Source organism: Rhinatrema bivittatum, chromosome 1 (assembly GCF_901001135.1).
Source record: "Rhinatrema bivittatum chromosome 1, aRhiBiv1.1, whole genome shotgun sequence".
Classification (NCBI taxonomy): domain Eukaryota; kingdom Metazoa; phylum Chordata; class Amphibia; order Gymnophiona; family Rhinatrematidae; genus Rhinatrema; species Rhinatrema bivittatum.
In genome coordinates, this window is record NC_042615.1 from 253,213,123 (window position 1) to 253,235,150 (window position 22,028).

At 41.3% G+C, this 22,028-nt stretch overlaps 1 protein-coding gene across 4 annotated transcripts in view; it reads right to left on the minus strand.

Moving 5' to 3' along the window:
- Positions 1 to 12,052: 12,052 nt before the first annotated feature.
- Positions 12,053 to 22,028, minus strand: part of PANK2 (pantothenate kinase 2) — a 96,856-nt gene continuing 86,880 nt past the window's right edge. For all 4 annotated transcript variants that reach the window (XM_029593551.1, XM_029593543.1, XM_029593556.1 and 1 more), the window contains one exon: positions 12,053 to 17,550. In XM_029593551.1, coding sequence (XP_029449411.1) covers positions 17,491 to 17,550 — 60 coding nt within the window. In that variant the 3' untranslated portion in view covers positions 12,053 to 17,490. The remainder of the gene's footprint in view (positions 17,551 to 22,028) is intronic.

Consider the following 22,028-nt stretch of genomic DNA (forward strand, 5'->3'; position numbering starts at 1 on the left):
AATAAAGTTGAAAAACAAATTGGCATTGAGTGAAGAATTTTCACCAAAGTGCCTGCTGCTAGGTGCCATGAAGTGGGCCATGCCCACCACCAGCACTTCCCAGAAGGCTCCCTGGCCCTACAAAAAACAGACATGCAGTGCCACAGAGCATGGAAGCCTTAGGAAGTATTTTGCTGAGTGGGAGAATCTGCTTAATATTGTTTTAGGGTCCTGGTTTGCAATAATCAAAATATACAGATTACCTGAAAAAATGTCATTTTTCCACTTTTTTTTTTTTTTTTTATTAACAAACCCTGATAAATTTCCAGGAAAGATATATTAAAAAAAACAAAACAAACCTGAAAGTCTCTACCCTTATATATTTCCTTTTAGTTTTTCCCACTGATCTACTTAACTGGATGGGAAAATCTAGGTTAATGGTTTGAAGTATTCCTTCATTCCAACAAACGGGCCGATATAGTACAGTGCGCACTGTTAACCCGCCATTGGACGTACGTTTGACACGCTACCATTACCCCTTATTCTGTAAGGGGCCAAAAATGCACATCCAATCCCCCAAACCTAATAGCGCCCACAACATGCAAATGCATGTTGATGGCCCTATTTAGGTATTCCCGTGCAATTCAGAAAACAAAATGTGCAGCCAGGCCACACATTTTGCTTTCAGAAATTAGCACCTACCTTTATTCGGGCACCGGGAAAGTGCACAGAAAAGCAATAAAAAGTGCTTTTCTGTGCACCCTCCGACTTAATATCACAGCCATATTAAGTTGGAGGTACCAAAGGGTAAAAAAAAATAAAAAAAATTTGAAGTCAGCTGACGCTCAATTTTGCTGGCATCCAGTTTCCGAGCCCATGGGCATCAGCGGGTTCGAGAATTGACACCGGCAAAATTGAGCATCAGCTGTCAAACCCGCTGACAGCAGCCACTCCGGTCCAAAAGGAGGTGCTAGGGACACGCTACTGTCCCTAGCGCCTCCTTTTGCCTGTTTTTACCACTGGGCCTCATTTAAATACAGAATCGTGTGCACAGGAGAATGGCCTGTGCGCACGCCGGGAGAGCAGGCACTCGCCCGCTCTCCCACAAACTTTACTGGATCGGCCCATGTGTTAGAAAACTGGAGATGAAGATTCATTAAAAGGTAAGGGTCCTAGACTTCAGGAAAACTAACACCACACCACATCATCCAGTAATAACTGGATCCCAGATAATCATCTACTACATCACTGTCTCCATTTATAAGTTTGAAGTCCAGTATGTCCCACTCCCATGTGAGTTATCAGTTGACAGAACAGTTCTCCCATGAAAAAAAAAAGCAGAGTTGCTTACCTGTAACAGGTATTCTTGAGGATAGCAGATTGTTAGTCCTCACACATGGGTGACATTTATTTATGTATTTTATTTAAAAGTATTTCTATACAGTTTTTACAAATAACATTTTATCAAAACAGTTCAGTGATAAAACAAAATTAAAAAGAATAAAAATTACAAAAAATCATATAAACAGGTATTGCAATCAAAGTAACAAATTTACAAAATTAATCTACTCTTAAAAAAAGAAAAGAAAAATCAAGTGCCATTCAGTTACCCTAAAAAGGGTAGTGGAAGGGAGTAACTCATGTTAACATAGTGTTTTGGCACGGTAAAGTAAGAAACCCAGAGGAGGGGGGAAGGAAAGTGTAATGGTAGGGAGGAAACTAGAAGAAGTGTTATACGTTACTGTGTAGTTGACGGTAGCACTCAAAACAGATGCCCCCACACTGCAAAATGCAGAAATTGTTGATGCTCTAGCCGGATGGGAATATGCAGATACACCTCAAACATATCCAGAGACATCAGGATCTCCAACTGTACTGTCATCATCACTGAGTATAACGTTTCCATGTGAAAATGAGTCACCCACAAACAGTTGACCCCTTGGGATCCAGGTTGGGACAAAAGCCCTCATTCTTGGGCACAACAAATAAATGGATTATCGGCCCATATTTGTGAGATATGGGCACTGGAACCACCACCCATAGACTGAGAAGTCATGTAACATACACTCTAGTACCCATCTCTTGTACATAGAGTTCTAGGGAGACACCATGAACAAGTCCAGAGGAACATTGTGAAACTCCAGTACATAGCCATCCATTATCACCTCCAGAACTCGTGGGTCAGACATGACCTTGACCCACACCTCTGATAAAACAGGGAGAGGCAACCTCTGTACTGTTCGTGGAGGTAGGTCAGCACGTTCCACTCTCTGAGCCTGCATCTCATTTGCACTACCTAGGACAAAAGGACAGATCTACCAAAAGGTCAAGTTCTCTGAAAGGGCAGTCTGCTGTAGGGTTGAAAATGTTTAAATGGCCTAGTACAACTTCACAGCCTGAAGGAACCAGGGACTCATCCCACTCATTGGCCATTTTCTCCAGATGGGACTAAATAGGATTTCTTGTAATTGACGAGAAATCCTAGAGAAATTAGAGTGTGTAGGGTCAAATCCAGGGACGATCGAGCGGCTTGCTGGGTTGGGGCCCTGATTAACCAGTCGTCTAGATAGGGGTAGACGTGAACACCTTCTTTCCTGAGAAAGGCTGCGACAACCACGAGACATTTGGTAAAGACTTGTGGTGCCGATGCTAGGCCGAATGGAAGCACTCTGTATTGATAGTGCTTTGGGCCTACTAAAAATTTGAGATACTTGCGATGAGCTGGAGCTATCGCAATGTGGGTGTACGCGTCCTGGAGGTCCAGAGAGCAGAGCCAGTCTCCTCTTTGTAGAAGAGGTAGAAGCGAGCCCAAGGTTACCATCTTGAACTTTTCCCGCTGGAGGTACTTGTTGAGGACACGTAGGTCCAGAATTGGACGAAGCCCCCCAGATTTTTTGGGAATCAAAAAGTACCAAGAATAGAACCCTAGGCCTTGTTGTGAAAGAGGGACGGGTTCTATTGCTCTTAACTGGAGAAGAAGGGAAACCTCCTGCTGCAGAGGGACAGAGTGGTCGGTTACTCTCCACGCTTGTAGAGGTGGTGATTCCGGTGGAAGAGCAAGAAAGTTCAGGTGTTAACCCTGAGCAATGATTGCTAGCACCCATTGGTCGGTTGTGATTGATTGCCACATGCCGTGAAAGCGGCACAATGGACCTCCCACTGGTAGGGCTGGCAGAGGGATCAGGCTGCTGCTCTCCAAGGGAACATCAAAACCTGAAGCAGGCCCCGGCTGGGGAGCTGCTTGTGGCTTTTGCTTCCGGGGCTGAGATTTCTGATAAGGCCTCGTAACTCAGGACCTTGTTGGTGGAGGATAGTACTTCCTAGGGCGGAAGAATGACTTCTTAAGAGTCCTTCTTGAAGGGCTGTCTAGAAGGGAAGTCAGAAGGTATCGATGAGAGCTGTTTGAGGGTCTCATGATGGTCCTTTAATTCAGCCACTATTTGCTGAATCTGTTCACCGAACAGATTATCTCCTATACAGGGCATGTCAGAGAACCTGTCTTGTACTTCTGGGCGAAGGTCAGAAGACTTGAGCCAGGCCCAGCGTCTTGCCAAAATGGCAGTTGCAGACACTCTAGTGGAGGTGTCGAAGATATCGTAAGCTGTTCTTATCTCATGCTTTCCTGCCTCAAACCCCTTGTTGACAAGGGTTTGAAGATGTTCTTGAGACGTTGAGCAAATATGGCATCCTTTTTTACGGTATCTCCGACCTAGTCCGTCTGCAGTATAAGGACCGCTCGAATTCTATCATCATCTAAGGCCTTTTTAGTAGTAGGCATTCTGGGGCTGTGGACTTGCAGGAGACGGTCCCCCCACTACTGGCTTGCCATTCATGCCCATGTTCCTGGTCTTATACTGTATTGTGTTGATACCTCTTATTTTCTGACCACAAACCCTATACTATACCTTCAGAAGGGGGGAGGGTGGGGAGAGTTGGGGCGGGATAAGGGATAAGGGTTTGTGATAGGGGAGAAAACAAGAAATTCTATTTGTATTTGGACATAAACGTTTATGGATTCCAATACTTTATCAATGTCATAGTATCAATGTCACGATATATGTATAACTAGACATTTCTGTGTCTGTACTTCCTATGAGGATGTACATGGGATGGTGGATACTCTACTGTGTTAATCCATTATGTACGTTGGTAACTGGATTCCCAGGCCTTCGATGGTTGTCATATAGTTATATATATTGTTAGTTGTGCTTCCTGAGCGATTGTGTGTTCTGTTTATGCCTGAATACAATAAACACAATGTTAAAAAAAAAAAAAGAAGATGTTCTTGAAATTGGTCAGGCAGGGTTTCAGAGAAGTCCTGTATTTGCTTGAAAATGACCCTGTTGTATTGGGTCATATACAGCTGGTAAGAAGCAATCCTGGAGATAAGCATGGCCCCTTGGAACACTCGACGACCAATATTGTCGAGGAACTTGTGTTCCTTGACAAGAGGGGTAGAAGAGTGTGGTTTCGTCCTTTTTGCTTTCTTTTGAGCCAATTCCACCACAACTGAGTGGTGGTCAAGCTGAGAGTTTTGAAAGCCAGGGGCTGACTGTACCAAATAAGTAGTGTCAGCCTTTCTGTATACTGGGGCAATGGATCCAGGGTTTTCCCAGTTCTTCTTGAGGAGGTCAAGAAGAACTTGATGAATGGGAATAGAAGTGATCACTTTAGGGGCATCCAGAATTGGTGCTCCATCATCTGGTGCCTATCATCTTGCTCCGTCTGAAGCTGGAAAGGGACCAATTCTGACATTTCCTTCACAAAATTAATGAAAGAGGTCCTCTGGAGGAGAACATTTTCTACTTTCAGTAGGAGAGGGAGGTGAAGGTAAGTCATTGGTGTCTGTGGAAGTATCATCACCCCAGGTGTCATAAGGATCAGTAGGCTGACCTGTAGGACAAGAAAGGGGTTGGATACCTGAAGGGCCCGGCTGAGGCTCCGAGAAAATCAAAGGAATCACTGGGGGCACCGTGGACACCCTGGGAGGCATCGGTGCCGGCATCGAAGGTGCCGATGTGCGTATCGCTCCCGATGAATGAATCGGTGGCGAGGGACGACATGGCATCGATGGCTGAGGCAATACCCCCGAAGGAGGAATGCAAAACTGTGTTTCTCCTTCCGATGAAGCTGTCATCGGGGAGCGCACCGGGGCCATCAGAGACCCGGGAATTACCGGTGGAAGGGCAGTCATGAGCGCCTCCATCCAGGATAGCAACGGTGCCAGCACTATCCCGAATGATTACGCTCCCTCGACGGTCCGAGACTTACGATGCCGATGTTTCTCCCTTCGATCCCCTCGATCTTGAGGGGGAGAAACGGGAGTCGATGGCCGTGAAGACGTTGATGGCGGGCGGTCACTGGACGGTTGTCTATGGTGGTGAGACTTCGACGGTGCCGGTTCCGATGACGTCGATGCGATGGACGGCGTCGGGGTGTGAGCACGGAAAAGGAGTCCCATCTTCTCCATTCTGGCTTTGCGACCTTTTGGTCGCATGAGGGCACATTTGGTGCAAGTCAGGACATCATGCTCACGGCCTAAACACATTTCACAGACTCTATGAGGGTCTGTGATAGACATGGTGCGAGTACAATCCAGGCACAAACGAAAACCCGACGCCATGGCCATAGAAAAAATTCGAGCTGCGGTACGGTCAACGGCCAGTAGGCCGCAAGGGCCAAACTCGACGGTAAGAACATAAGAAAATGCCATACTGGGTCAGACCAAGGGTCCATCAAGCCCAGCATCCTGTTTTCAACAGTGGCCAATCCAGGCCATAAGAACCTGGCAAGTACCCAAAAACTAAGTCTATTCCATGTTACCATTGCTAATGGCAGTGGCAGTTACCATTGCTAATGGCAGTGGCAGTGGTAATCGATGAAAAACGGTGAAAAACTTACCGGAGTACCGCGGCCTAAGAAAAGTTAGAGGAGGGACCCCTGTGGGGCAAAATAATTTTAAATAAGTCCATGAGGAAAATTCCTGTCAGGAATGTGTTCAGAGCTCCTAAACCGCGAGGCTACTGCTGCGTGGAAAAAAGACTGAAGGGGGACCCCTGCTGGCTGCAGGGTTAGTGCCATGCTGGGCATGCCCAGTAGAGGCCAGTCAAAGTTCTGGAAACTTTGACAGAAGTTTTCTGTGATTGGGCTCCATCCTGATGATGTCACCCATATGTGAGGACTACCATCCTGCTTGTCCTGTGAGAAAGTTCTTTTCCACTCAATGCACAAACTCTGGAATTTGTTGCCAGGGGATGTGTTTAGTGCAGTTAGTGTAGCTGGGTTTAAAAAAGGATTGGATAAATTCTTGGAGAAGTTCATTACCTGCTATTAAGTTGACTTAGAAAATAGCCACTGCTATTACTAGCAACAGTAGCATGGAATAGACTTAGTTTTGGGTACTTGCCAAGTTCTTATGGCCTGGATTGGCCACTGTTGGAAACAGGATGCTGAGCTTGATGGACCCTTGGTCTGACCCAGTATGGCATGTTCTTATACATACAGCAGGCCTTTCCCCCAGTGAAGGGAGAAGGCATCGCAGGCCAACTTGTTGTTCCCTACTACCAGGAAGCAGAACTTGCTCACCTTGTGACTGTGCAGAGAGGCGAAGAGATCGACATCCGGCATACCCCATGGCAGAAAGGTTTGGCCGCTACCTCCGGGTTCAGAGACCACTCATGTGGCTGGAACGCTCGGCTTAGGCGGTCCACCAGCACAATGAGGTGGTGGCTCATTCCTCCTCTGCCGCTTCAAGGCAGAGGAGGAATGGCCTGTGCTGTCCTGTTTGTTGATGTACCACATCATGACCTGGTTGTCTGTCCTGATCTGTACTTCCTTGGACGACAACTGGTCCCTGAACACCCACAAGGCGTATTGTATTGCCCAAAGTTCCAGAAAGTTTATCTGACAGCGGGCTTCAGCAGCAGTCCAGAAGCCCTGGATGTGGAGACCGTTCACATGGGCTCCCCAGCCCTGGTAGGGAAGCATCAGTGGTAAGGATCACCTGGGGCAGAGCAGGCTGGAAGGGAAGTCCTTTTTCTAGAATGGAGAGATCTTCCCACCAGGACAGAGACAGAGGTTCCGTAATTTGGACCAGAACCTCGAGATCCTGAGATTTTTTGGGATTAGAAGTACCGGGAATAGAACCCTAGGCCTTGCTGAGAGTATGGAATGGGTTCTATTGTTCTTGACTGAAGGAGAGAAACCTCTTGATCCAGAAGAATGGAGTGTTCGATGTTCTCCACGTCTGTAGAGGTGGGGAGTCTGGTGGCAGGGCGAGAAAGTTCAGATGGTAACCCTGAGCAATGATTGCTAATACCCATTGGTCGGATGTGATTGTATGCCACATGTTGTGGAAGTGGCATAATCACCCTCCCACTGGTATGTACGACAGAGGAATCTGGCTGCTGCTCTCTAAGTGGAAGTCATAAACTTGAAGCAGGTCCTGGTTGAGAAGCTGTTTGTGGTTTTTGTTTATGGGCTTGACAAGACTGCGGTATTTGATAAGGTCTCGTGGCACGTGATCTGATGGTGGCGGGTATGACTTCTTCGGGCGGTAGAATGACTTCTTAGATTCCTTTCTGAAGGGCTGTTTTGAGGAGAAGTCTGAAGCAAAGAGAACTGTCTTAGGGTCTCATGATGGTCCTTTAATTCTGCCACCGTCCGTTGAATCTGTTCGCCAAACAGATTATCTCCGACATAAGGCAGGTCAGATAACTGGTCTTGTACTTCTGGGCGAAGGTCAGAAGACTTGAGCCAGGCCCACCACCTTGCCGAAATAGCAGCTGCAGACACACTGGTAGAAGTGTCAAAAATGTCATAAGATGTTCTAATCTCATGCTTGCCTGCCTCAAACCCCTTGCTTACTAGGGTTTGTAATTGTTCTTGAAATTGCTGAGGCAGGGAGTCTGAGAAGTCCTGTATCTGCTTAAAAATGACCCTGTTATATTGGGTCATATAAAGCTGATAGGCGGCAATTTGGGAGATGAGCATGGCCCCTTGAAATACTCGGCGACCAATGTTATCTAGGAACTTCTGTTCCTTTCCAGGAGGAACAGACGAGTGAGGCTTTGACCTCTTTTGTGCAGACTCTACCACGACTGAGTGGTGATCAAGCTGTGATTTTTGAAAACCAGGGGCTGACTGCACCAAATACCCTGTTCTATGTAATGCCTGTTGCAACTTTGTGTTTTTCTGTAAACCGATATGATATGTAATTTTCACATGAATGTCGGTATATAAAAGTCCAAAATAAATAAAGTCAGCTTTCCTGTATACTGGAACAATTGATCTAGAATGTTCCCAGTTCTTCTTGAGGAGATCAAGAAGGACCTGATGGATGGGAATAGAGGTGATTACCTTGGGGGCATCCAGGAATTGGAGCAACTCCATCATCTGGTGCCTATCATCCTGTTCCATCTGTAATTGGAAGGAAACCAATTCAGACATTTACTTCACAAAGTTTATAAAAGGAGAGGTCCTCTGGAGGAGAACGCTTCCTACTCTCAGTGAGCGAAGGTAAATCATCGGTGTCTGTTGAGGTATCATCAGCCCAGGTGTCATAAGGATCAGCACCCGTCCTTCTAGGAACTAGAGGGGGACAGGGTGGTTGGATAACTGAAGGTCCCGGTCTAGGCTCCAAAGGAATCTGAAGAATTATTGGAGGCACCAATGATGGCATCAAAGGCACTGGTGCAGGCATCGATGGATGACTCTGTGGTGCCGGACGTATCGGCACCGATGAATGGGTCGGTAGCAAGGGACGTACTGGCGTCGATGGCTAAGGCATAACTCCCGATGGAGGGATGCGGAATGGTTTCTCCTCCCGAAGATGCTGTCAGTGGGGTGGGCATCGGAGCCATTGGAGACCCGGGATCCATTGGTGGAAAAGCAGCCATAAGCGCTTACATCCTGGATAGCAGCGGTGCCAGTGCTGCCGGAATCGGGTCGATGATCGGTTCCACAGGCGGTACACAGGTGTCAGAGGAACTTTAAGACATTGCATTGCCTTGGCGATGGCCTCCTGAACCATCCGGTCCAGTTCTTCTCTGAGACCTGGAGCAAGCAGCCCCGGCTCCGGAACAGAAGGCGGCAGAGGCATAGCCGGAGGGACCACCATTAAAGGCAGAGTCACGGCACCCGATCCCTGATCGGGTGAGGGTTGCCTCGGTGACCCGGTCGCAGGAATGGTCGGTGCCTTTCCTGGACAGGGGTTTTTCGACAGCAGCTCGGACGATGGTGAGGTCGATGATTTCGCTCCCTCGATGGTCCGAGACTTACAGTGTCAATGGTGATGTTTCTCCCTGCGATCCCCTCGATCCTGAGAAGGATTAGAGGGTGTCTATGGCCGAGAAGTTGTCGATGCCGGTCGGTCACGGTCGGTGGTAAATGCCGACGTGAAGTTGACGGTGCTGGTTCCGATGTTGATGCAATGGACGGAGTCTGAGTTTGAGCACGGAAAAGAAGTTCCATCTTCTCCATTCTGGCCTTGCGACCCTTTGGTGTCATTAGGGCACATTTGGTGCAGGTCAAGATATCGTGCTTGCATCCTAGACACAGTACACAGACTTTATGGGGGTCTGCGATAGACATGGTGCGGGTACAGTCCAGGCACCGACGAAACCCCGATGCCATGGCAAAAATTGAGTTGCGATACGGTCAACGGCCAGTAGGCCGCGAGGGCCAAACCCGACGGTAATAGACGGTAAACGGGTAAAAACTTACCGGAGTAGCACGGAATGAGAAAAGTTAGAGGAGGGACCCCTGTAGGGCAATTTAACTTTTAGTAATTCTGTGAGGAAAATTCCTGACAGGAATCTCTTTAGAGCTCCTTTACCGCGAGGCTACTGCTGTGCGGAAGAAAGAAGACTGAAGGGGGACCCCTGCTGGCTGCAGAGTTAGTGCCATGCTGGGCATGCCCAGTAGGGGCCAAAGTTCTGGAAACTGACAGAAGTTTTCAGTGATTGGGCTCCATCCTGATGATGTCACCCATATGTGAGGACCACCATCCTGCTTGTCCTGTGAGAACAAGGGCATTTCCTGTCACCAGTGGAGAAATGGGTTCCTCATATGGAATACGGCACAAAATATGAAATGTATATAACCCTTTTTTTTTCAGGCTTTACTAGATTAACAGGTGCACCTTTCTGTATTGCTGAGGCCAAGCAAATTCACTACAGTCCCAGTTGGTCAAAGATGTTCATGTTAAATGTAGACTACTGAGAAAGCAAACTGATATAATAAAGTAATCAGACTAGCACAGGCCTCAAAACTGCCACTCTCCTCAGTAAGCATGCTGCAGAAGAAGAGAAGCTTGGAGCCACCACTAGTAAGCATAGTTCCCTCTAAGCTAAGCATGTGAGCATCACTCATATGTTTTATATGGCTGTTCACATGCTTACTATAAGGAAATGCAACACCAATAGTTAGTTTAAAAACATTGCTGCTCACATGAAAAAAAAAATTGCACACCCCTAGTCACTCCTTGAAGGGGACATTGTTAATATGAAGATCTACTTCCCTCTAAGCTGAGCATGTGAGAGATTGCTCACACATTTTGGAGCATCGCTTGCAGATTTTATATGGTCACTCACAAATGTTTTTTTGCACTACATACATAAATACAATGCTAATGGTGCAAAGATTTGCTGTTTTAAAAAAAAATTATTGCTCACACAAAGTGCACACACCCCTCCTCCTTGGAAGGATCATTGGAATATATTCAATTCTCATTTGTTGCCTCTCTCTATATATCTACATATAAATAAAGAAATTTGAGGACCAATGATTAAATTTATGCAAAAAAAACTGGTACAAGAAATACACCCTGGCTATATCATACCCTTGTTTGCAACCATTTAAGAGTACCCTTTTACTGAGTTCTTTTCAGTTGCTTATTTTGAAAAAAGAAAGTATGACGTTTAATCGCAAGTTCAAAAATGTTCACTAATGTAACCTTTTAACAATTAAACTGATTTATTTACAACACAAGCCAAAATGCCTCATTATATACTCAAATGATTTTTTGCCATTATGTGGACTCACCCAAACTGCTACTCGCTCCAGCTGCTTTTCTGGCCTCTTAAGAGGGTAATTTTATAATTGCGCATGTTGAGGTAAAATCTGCATGTAGCTTTTACAAGCTGACTTTAACCCAAATTTTCAAAGCAAATTTATGAGTAGAAATTTGCTTTGAAAAATCCCAGGTAGGTGGGCTGGAATACACACAAACTCACTCACACAAAGTTAGGCCGGTTTCTATTGAGAACCTTGTGCGGGTTAAGTCACGTGCGTACTTTTTAAAATACACAAGTATGCACGTAAGTCTACACTCTACCTCCTGGAACACCTATCCTTAATAGGAAATTGAGTTATGCACACACTTTTGTGCAACTGAGCCCTGGGCTATAACCAGCCATTTATGTGCATAAAATATAGATCAGTTTTATGTAGGTAAATGGCTTTAAAATTCAGGCCCTAAATGGGTGACAACCTTATTGGTATTTAACAAACTGACATGCTAGATCCTGCTCTTTCATATATACAAGATACATTTTGCCTCATTTTTGGCTTAAGTTGCACAGCTTCCAGTCCTGGGATGTCTAAGGTATATATGCATTTAAACTAGGCAATAATTCACTTCCCTTCAAATCAACGCAGACTCCATGGTCTCTAGACCGTAAATGCTCTCTTTAATCAGAGAAGGACCCAGTTACTCACAGGGTAAGATTAAAAAAAAAAAAGGCTCTCTTTACACAGAGAAGTTTAACCATTACTAATGTCATAACACAAATATTTAACCAATAGAACATCTATAGCCTGGAAATGTTTTTTTGTGTGTTTGTGAGACCAGACCTCATTATGAGAGAAATTTTTGTTGTGTGTATATGCTCTCACTTCTTCAAAGGTATAAAATACCTATTACTACATGAATAACATCGTATGTAGTCTTATTTAACCTTTATAATCATTGGTCTTTGTTTCACATTTTTTTTTTAATATTTAGTAAACTTTATTTTTTTTAAACACTTATCCTTTCAAGTTGAGCGATTAGCAAAAACAAGGGAAGAATACAGAATGTACAAAAATATTTATTTTTGTTAAAGAGAAAAGTACAGTGCATTTACAGGATAAGAACATTATATTTGAGTAAGTGAAAAAACATTACAAAAGCATCAAAATAAAAAATTTAGGCCCTGTTAAAAAGAATAAAAATTTGTCTTCTGAAGATAGGCAATTGTGTGGAAGCATTGGATGAAGGATTCTGCTGAACATCAGAGCCCATATATTTTACATCATAGTCCTACTTCACAGAAGAAAAATCAGCAAAAAACCTGAATTAGGTCAGTTTACTATGCAAAAACTATCAGTACTGTTATCGATTTTTTCTTGTGCAAAAGAGAACACCTATCCACATTAGGATAATTTTCCAAAGGTTTTATGCACAGAAATGGACTTTTGAAAATTGCTACTTTTATACATGTAACTTTGAAAATTCAATCCACAGGGCTGAATTGTCAAAAGATGTTGCATGTGTAAATGGGCTTTTGAAATTTGCTATGATATATGCTATTTTTATGCACATAAATCCTTCTGAAGATTTCCTCCATAGGCCTCTTCTGCAGAATTCAACAGCATGCAGCAAAGTATGCACAGAAGTCTCTGCAAGGCACATACCAGTATGAATGAATCGCCATCCAAGCCTGTTCACACTTTTTTACGGAACAAAAATACTAAATACCACACAGCTCAAGAATCTTGTAGAAAAGAGTCCATAACTCTCTTAACATCGCAACATCTATTTCCAAATACCAATGAAAAACAAAAATCTAAAAGCATTAAATAGTGGCAATCTTTTTCCATCATGACTACCTTAGGGCTAGATATGTTAAGTTTATTTTCCCCAGGACAAATTGGGAAAAAAACACCCCTAAGTAGCCCTTACTACTTAAACCACTTACCTTTTACTTCTGACAAAGCTTCCTTACAGCATCTTAGAAAAGCTAGCTAGTATCAAATAATGACCAAATTAACATATGCTCCAGTATTTAGAAAAACTGTATAATGTAGAATGGCTATACATGTATAACAAAACAAACAGGCAAATGTGCAGAAGAATTCAATGTCCACACACAACTTGTAACGAGAAGAGTTATTTTAAATGGCAAACTCCACAGGTGTTATACAATGCGACAGTTCAAGAAGGGGTCCCCCTGGACTCGTGTTTTGCCGTGACGCCTTTCGTGAAAACGTCTACAGAAAAAATAAAATATTGCGTTGTCCCTCCTGATGCAGCCTCGCAGCGAAACACGGGTCCGGGGGGACCCCTTCTTGAACTGTCGCATTGTATAACACTGTGGAGTTTGCCGTTTAAAATAACTCTTCTCGTTCCAAATCGTGTGTGGACATTGAATTCTTCTGCACATTTGCCTGTTTTGATTGATTGCGTGCAGTAGCGCTCCTTTTTTGCTTCTTGGATTATACATGTATACCTACATTTAATCAAATTAAAATTAGAAACCAATGCTAATGTTAAAATTATTTCTCAGATCACTTTTTAATCATGGAAAGAAACCACCATAAAAAGTTAGAATAGTAATCTAAGGAGGACTTTTTTTTTTTTTTTTTAATGGTACTACCTTTCATGGTGTTTGAGTGCTGATATTGTATTGGGAAATATCAACCACTGGCAGTATTAGTCAGTAACATCTTATACTGAATAGAATCTTGGGTTAGCTAACCAAAAAAAACCCCTAAATTTTAAAAATATTTCCATCAATAATGGAATTTCTTCCTTGACAGAGTCACAAATCTGAATAGTCCAAATTTTACATCAATATCAAATTTGACTTATTGCATTTTGCAACTGTAGATCATAGGTCCGTTACCTACAAGGACCCACTCACTGTGAGATTCAAGAAGAGGGTCCTTCAACATAGAAAGAATGTTAAATAAATGCATTTGTAAAACAAGGCATTGTGATGGAGGTCTACCATTATCTCCACCCTTTGACATATTCAGCCACATATGTATCCAAGATAAAACATTATGCAGTGTTCATATAAAATTTAGCAAACATTTTGCAAGAGCATTTTAATAATACATACATTTAAAAAGAAAAGCATACCAATCAAGCATTGTGCCAAGTTTCAGAAGTCCTTAAGGCAGCTCCCCTGCAATTTCTCAGTCTCTAGCAACAGTTATATTTGGATTTGCAGTAGAAACGACTTAACATGGAATGGTATCAAATAGGTTTATGCTATATGTTTTATTAATGGCATCAGAGCAAATACAGTTCAACCAGATGTAGTGTGAAAAAGGGCAACCTGTGACACTTCAGAAACAGTTACTCAGACAATTAGCAACACTGCACTGAAGCAGTTTGTAAGCTATCTAAAATTCTTCAAAGTAAAATTTGTACACAATGTATACCAAGCTCCAGTAGCCATATTGGTTCTGGAGAAAATTGGAGTCTATAGTAGCAATATCCTTTGTAGGATCAATAGAAGAGATATTGTAGTATAGCCTTTGAGATCTGTAAAGTCTCAAAAACTCATACTACATCTTTGTTTGCTGGTTCTTTACAACTGTGGTGCTGAAACCAATCCTAGGGCCCTTCTTAACTAATTTGGTTTTCCATAATGAATATTCACACATACATTGGAAGCAGAGCATAAAAATATACTTCATGTATATTCATTAGGGATAGCTTGACTAGGTGGATACCCTCACACTCTCTCACCTATTGGACCACCAGTCTTTTCCAAGGTATTACTGTTTACAAACATTCTGCTCGATACAGGGAACAAACGTGCCACAAGTACTTCTGAAACATTGCTACCGATGAAGTACATCTTTGTTCTAAAATTTTGTGTCTTGGTATCACTAGAGAGATTACTATAAGTTTAAAATAAAAAAAAAATAAATTGAATATTTTGAACTGCAAGATCAAACAAAACATCCTTGCATAATTATTTCTATCATGGATATGGTTTTCTCACAGTCATTTCCTTTATGATATACAGACTAGAGTTGAGTAACTGGCTGATAGAAATGTAAGCCATTCCGCTTTAGCTAGGATTGTATTCGAAATGCTTTAAAATCTAGTGTGGAAACACCACTCTTTGTGGAGTTCCAACCATAACCTCATACTGCATGCTAGTCACCATTTCATCTTAAGTTTGACCAACATAACTTACGAAAAACAGAAAATTTGACTAAGTTTAATAGTTGGCTCAGACTATGTTGTTGCAAGTACCCAAGTCATCTGATTGCTAGGCATACACAAAAGAAAAACCCTGAGAAAGTAAACCAGCAAAAAGCAATGTTTGATTTACCTTAACTATCCTCATGCAAAAATCTACATTTGTGATCACATAAGAGAAAACTTAAAAGAAAGAAAACAGAATGAGTCAATTCATTAAAGGGTCCCTTTTTTTTTTTTTTTAATTCAAAAGATTGCAAAAATAAAATTATAATTCTTTAAAAGAAAAGTGTGTGTTTCTGGCTCACCAAATGAAGGTCAAATACACTGCAATACTCATTTAAAAATAAGGTATTACAATTAATGCACAATGACATCTTACTGGGATGCACTACTGCATCAAAAGACTAGAAAATATAATATAAATTAATGACTTTGTCAAAAAACAGCCAGAGCATAGCAAAATGTTAATATAATAACCCTCGACAATGCAATATATTTATATAACTGTAGTCTATTATTCACACTGGTATGCAGCATCCAAAAACTCAGTAAATTCTATTGAACCAATGTAAATACTTAGTAAAAACATAAGAGGAGCCCATAAAATATAGGTTTTGATGTTCACTTATGAGTAACAAGCAAGTTTTTAAATCAAGTAGCAAAATCATGTGTTATTTATGGAGGCCTTTCTTACAAGTGAGTAGTACAAATAAAACCTTTACCTAAAAACAGGCAATTATATATTTTATGGCAGTTTTAAGTCTCCATTGTGCAACTTGCAATAAATCTGTAATCTTGTCGACCACTTCGAAAAACTATTGACAGGGCGATATCAGTTACAAGGTACTGCCCAGACACTGTCTACTGCAGTATTTCTTAAAACAGTTCTGAATAACCCCTAGCCAGCTTAGCTTTTAGGATTTCCATTCCATGCAAGTCTATCAGGCTAGATAGGGAATACTCCAGGACCTGCTTGAGAAACACTGATCTACTACATCCCTGTATTCTAGTTCTAGAGCAGTGCTGAAAGCTCTGGAAACAGGAAAAAGCATAGCCATGAAAAGGGTATGTATTTAAAAAAAAAATAATAATAATTTTTTTTATCACATGCACTGGGTATACCCTGGAAATGCAGCAAAATCCTTTATCCTTCACCGTGTGCGTCACACATTTATACACTGTCCCAAGAACAAAATGTATTGCACTTACATTTCTAAAGCAACTATTTTGTCATTTAGCACCATTAAAGCTGTCTTGCACTGTTGCAGCCACATGATATGTATGTTATACATTGAATAATTTCAACAGTCACATGATGCTGTATGACAAAATTACAATGCTCCATTTTGCTCATCTATTTTATACAAAATATATTTACACAAAATGCTTTCTAGAAGTTTGTTTCACAGCTAATGAAAATGTTTCTATATGATGGTTACTGAACTTATATTGGTATGAAACACACATACTATGTACACTCTTCAATAAGGTTTAAATGTAATTATGAACAGCTGCCAAAAAATTCCTGAAAGTTTGCATCTGAAATTAATTAGCTTGGTAAAAGATTTCATCTCTACCTTATTCTTCTATTAGTTTCCTTAATACAAATCCTAGATATGAATATATAACTGCAAATGTGTCATATGACAGCTCCATAACCATCACATAATAATTTGTACATTAGAACTCAAATTTCAAAGAAAAATGACAAATTGACTGCTTTTAGAACTTCAAGCGCACTGTTGTGAAATCAGAATACAGTAAATTTAACAGGCTACATCTGGCCTATCAGATGTGACCGCAGAATCCAGGGCTTCTAATGCAGCCGACGACATTATAAAGGCACTGGGACAGTCAAACCAAAACAGCAGCAGCTGTTACTTTAACTTTTTTTTTTTTCATGAAAATGAAATTGTACCATATACCAAACAGAAAATGCATAAGTTATGCCTTTTGCTATGAATAAAACTAATGGGCAGCCACCATAAGCAAGAACAGTGCTGGTCAGCAGAACACCATCTTCTATCTACTTCCATGTGACATCAAAGTAGCTATGTTGGAGACCAATTGCTACATTACATTTTCTTGGCTAGCACCATGTTGTTACCTATCTTTTTTTCAGATTAGACTCCCAAACAAAACAAATAAGGTTTATACAAATAGCTATGTCTTTCCCCATTTCATCACCTTGTGTACATGCCCTCTTCAAACAAAAATCTCTAGCAAGTGAAGACAATTTAAGGTCTGGCATGTTTCTAGGAGAACAGAAAAGGTTTCCATGCTGTGCAGGTCCAGCTTCTACAGAGTCAGGAAGGAAAGGAAGTTTTCAAAAGCTCCAGGAGAGCTCCCACTGCTCCAAAATAACCCTTGAAAACAAAATACATTTGTATTTGTAAAATTTATATTCCACTATCTCTCAGCAATGCTGTTTGATGCAGAGTACAACAAAAATTACTTACATAATCATTTAAAACAATGATAAAAATAATTTTAATCATAAAATAATGTACATCACCACAATTCAATATTAAAAAAACAAAACACAAAAATCACTCTGCACATATTCATGACTAAAAAAGAAATCACCTAACATCACTTCAATCAGAAAAAGCTTCTTGTAAAAAATGTTTTCATCTCCCTTCAGGATCTTTTCTTTTTTTTTAATCACTTTCCTTACGTAGCACCCCTGGAAGGCTATTCCAAAAGGTCAGCCCCAGCACAGAAAACACCTTATTTTGGGCACTCAAGCATTTATTGAGAGAACAGTCAAGACTTGTTCCCCTGGCATGAAGGGGGACCAGCAATTCACTTAAATAACTTGTTCCAGATTCTAACTGAGCTTTAAACACCATCATAAGATACTTAAAGTTAACTCTTTGCAGGATGGGTAATCAATGCAATTTTGCCAAAACTGGTGTAATACAGGCTCTTGTCGAAATACCTTCAATTAATCTCACTGCCAAATTTTATATAATTTGTAATTCACTGGCTAATTTTTGAGGCAGTCCATTATAAATATTACAATAATCCAGTGTTAGGAGTACTAAACTTTGCACAACTGTTCAAAAAATACTGTACTACTTGTGTATTTTAAATTACAGATTTCATGATTTTTCTTTAACTGGGGTTTGAAGAATAAATCAATATCTAAAGATAATCCCTAAATCCTTCACTTCAGTTTGTAAGTGAACAACCTTTCCATCAATCCAAATAGTAGGCGCATCTTCCATTGACAATTTGTCTTAACCCAAAGCATCTCTGTCTTGGCAACGTTCAAAACCATCTTATTTGAAATCATGCATTCTTCAACCTTCCTCAGACAACATATTTGCCCATTTATATCCATCACAGAAGGATTCATCAGGAAATAAGCTGATCATCAACATAATACTTAAACTTGAATCCTAGCATTCTAACGAGTTGAATCCTAGCATTCTAATGAGTTGACCTAACTGGGCCAAAACAACATTAACAATGGAGCCGAAAGAGCCAATCCCTGGGGGACCCCCACTTTTAGAGATCCAGTCTCTGATGCAACATTCCCTTGCACATGAAATATACATCCAGCAAGATAAGGTGTAAGCCATTGTAATAAGAGGTCCCCGGGCCTCAAGAACAAAGTCTCCTTAACAAATATTTTGTAAAACTGTGTCAAGTGCTGAAGGCCAAATCTAAAAACACAAACCGAACCACCCTTATCCAACTTCATCAACAATGAGTCAGTTACAAACATCATTAATGTTTCAGTTCCATGGTGCACCTAGAATCCACATTTTCTGGATCTAATACTACTAACTAAAATGTTAACTGTTCTAACACACATTTTTCAATAAGCTGAGTCATACTTCATAAATTAATATCTGTTTATAACTCCGAACATTACTCCTGGGGGAGTTCTACGCTACTTACTGCATGGTGCAGAATTTCGCTCCTGCAGAATTTTCATATTTTGCTCAGAATTTTAAGATGTTTGGCAGGCTGCAAGCAGAGCTCATTTGCTCGCGGCAGACATGGGAGGCAGGCATAACAGGTCACAAGCAGACCTCACTCACAGTTGAAGATGAGTGAGGTGCTGGTGGGACATGTGTGGAGCCCATCCTACTTGCAGCTGAGTAGCAGTGAATGGCTCACAACATCGATGAGGCCTTGAGAGAGCGCGTGCACGAGGGAGGGAGCCTGTGTGAGTACGTATATGTGCGTGTGTGTGTGAGTGAGAGAGGGAGGGAGCCTTGGGAGGGTATGTGTGTATGAGAGAATGGGGCAGAGGGAGCCTGTGTGAAAGGCTTATGAGAAAGTGGTCAAATTCTAGGAATGGAGAGCTGGGGGGGGGGGGGGGGAGGGAGATAGTGAAAGGGGTCAAGCCTGGAGGGAGAGGAGAGAGATAGTGTAGACTGGAGAAGTTAGAGCCTGACAGGGCAGAGTGAAAAGGGTTTGGCCAGGGAGGAAGGGATTCTTACAGTGTACTTCTAGGGGAATTCTACTCAAAATATTTACAACTCTGCATCTGAATAATACTTTTTTTGTATTACATTTTAAGTTAATTACTCAAAGACCATGATGTATATTGTTATTTTGACCAATATAAAGTATGCAGAATTCTGCAGAATTTTAAAATTTTGTGCACAGAACTCCCCCAAGAGTAGAACATCGGAGATCAGATTATTGGCTGATTTTAGATCATTGAGCAATATTACTGCATCCTTGAGTTGTGCACTATCATCTAGGAATGTGTATTTGGGAGAAACAATAGGAAATGGCAATAAAATATCCTATTTCATTTCAGGTTGTTTTCAAAACAATTAGCTGATTGATATAAATGGGTAATTTTATCTACAAAGTATTGTGCTCTCTCATACCTTAGCTTTTGCTGGACATGTTACAAACAGTAATCTAAGAACTGTGGCTTATAAGTATTTATGTTCATCTTTAAATACCGTATTTAATAAATTTTAAGAACAGTTATATCTAGTAACAATCTCCAGTTCCACCATATAATGTGACATTTCCAAGCTAGCATAACACAACATAGGTCATTAAATAATCCGAAAACTTGCATTTTATCAACTTAGCCCTGTTCCCATCCTTCCTGACTCCCTTAACCCCTCCCTCTATCTACTGTAGATACAAAGCAATCTTCTGTGAGGATGCTAGAAACTACTCAAATTTTTATGTTCATTTTTAAAAAAACAAAAATAGAAATAAATGTGCTGTAATATAAAAGCTATCCAAATGAAAATAAAGGTAAAATGGTGAAAATACTATCTGCATGCAGTCAACATAAAATGCATTATTTATTTCACATATTTAATAAGCCTAAAAAACACTAGTATTATTGGATCTAGATACCTGGCGATCTTAGTTTTATTAGAGATTTTTATGATTGTTCATTTTGATTTGTTGATATATATATTCTTTGGATTATAGGTTTTGTTGTAATTTTCCATTTATGTAATCGGTTTGTATTACTGATTTTCATTGTCCTGAACTCTCTTGGAAAGGGCAAAAGTGAAAAAAATAAGTTTAAAGAAATAAATCTAGGAAAAAGCAATGATATAAAATTTATAAGATTTTATAAATCTGTTCTTTTCAAGTCTACTACTTCACCTTCTTCCATACTCAATCCAAACTTTTCAACTATTTTAAAACTCTGAATGCCAAAGCTGTGTCTCATCTCTCAGCTTTCCTCTCTCCCTTCACCCTACAGGATTCATTCCTGCCAGACTTTACCTCTGGAACAACCCGCTTTTCAAAGTACCACCCCTTTTACCTTGGAATTACACTTAAAAATGTATTAACTCCGCTGAGTATTCAAGAACTTTGTTTCCTCTACTCACAAAGTTGCAACCATCACAATCTATTCTCCACATCTTCACTACCTGACTCTGCTCTTTTGGGCAAGTTAATATCTTCTGTCTCTTGATACAGAGAAATTACTACCTACCTGATAAATTTCTTTTATCTCTAGTGAAGACAGGTTAATCCATGACCAGTGGGTTATGCACCTCTACCAGCAGATGGAAACATAGAAACAGACAATGATGGCAGAAAAGGACCAATCGGGCCAACCAGTCTGCCCAGCAAGCTTATGTTAGCATCTGCCGTGTCATACAAGTCACCTCCATATTTAGTTTCCGAAACCTTCAAAGGCAGGGCCCTTGCTAGTTGAGGTCTGCTTCAATGGCAAAAGGGAACAGGAAAATGGACTCAAGAGCAATGTTGGAGTTGCATCAGAAGTATCAGGCTTATTGGTTACGGGTAGTAACCGTCACATCAGCAAGTTACCCCCATGCACTCTTCTCTTCATTTCCATCCTCTAACACCTTTAGGGATACACAGTGTTTATCCCATGCCTTTTTGAAATCTTTCACTGATTTTGTCTTCACTACCTCCCTCCTGAAGGGCATTCCAGGCATCCACCTCCTTCTCCGTGAAGAAATATTTCCTGACGTTGGTTCTGAGTTGCCCTGCCTGGAGTTTTGTTACATAACCCCTAGTTCTACCGATTTCTTTCCAATGGAAAAGGTTTGTGCATTGCACATCATTAAAACCTTTCAGGTATCTGAAGTTCTGTATCATATCCCCCCCTTCCCTGCACTTCCTCTTCCAGGGTATACATATTTTAAGATCTTCAATCTCTCCTCATAAGTCAATTGATTGAGATCTCTGGACCGGCTCAATCCTGTACCTGACCCTTTTGAACTGAACTGAACACAATCCACCAATGACCTGTACAAGGGGATTATCACCTTTTTCTTACTGGTTATTCCTCTCTTTATGCAGCCCAGCATGCTTCTGGCTTTAGCTATCGCCTTCTTCAGATTGCTAGATGATCAGAGATGGAGCA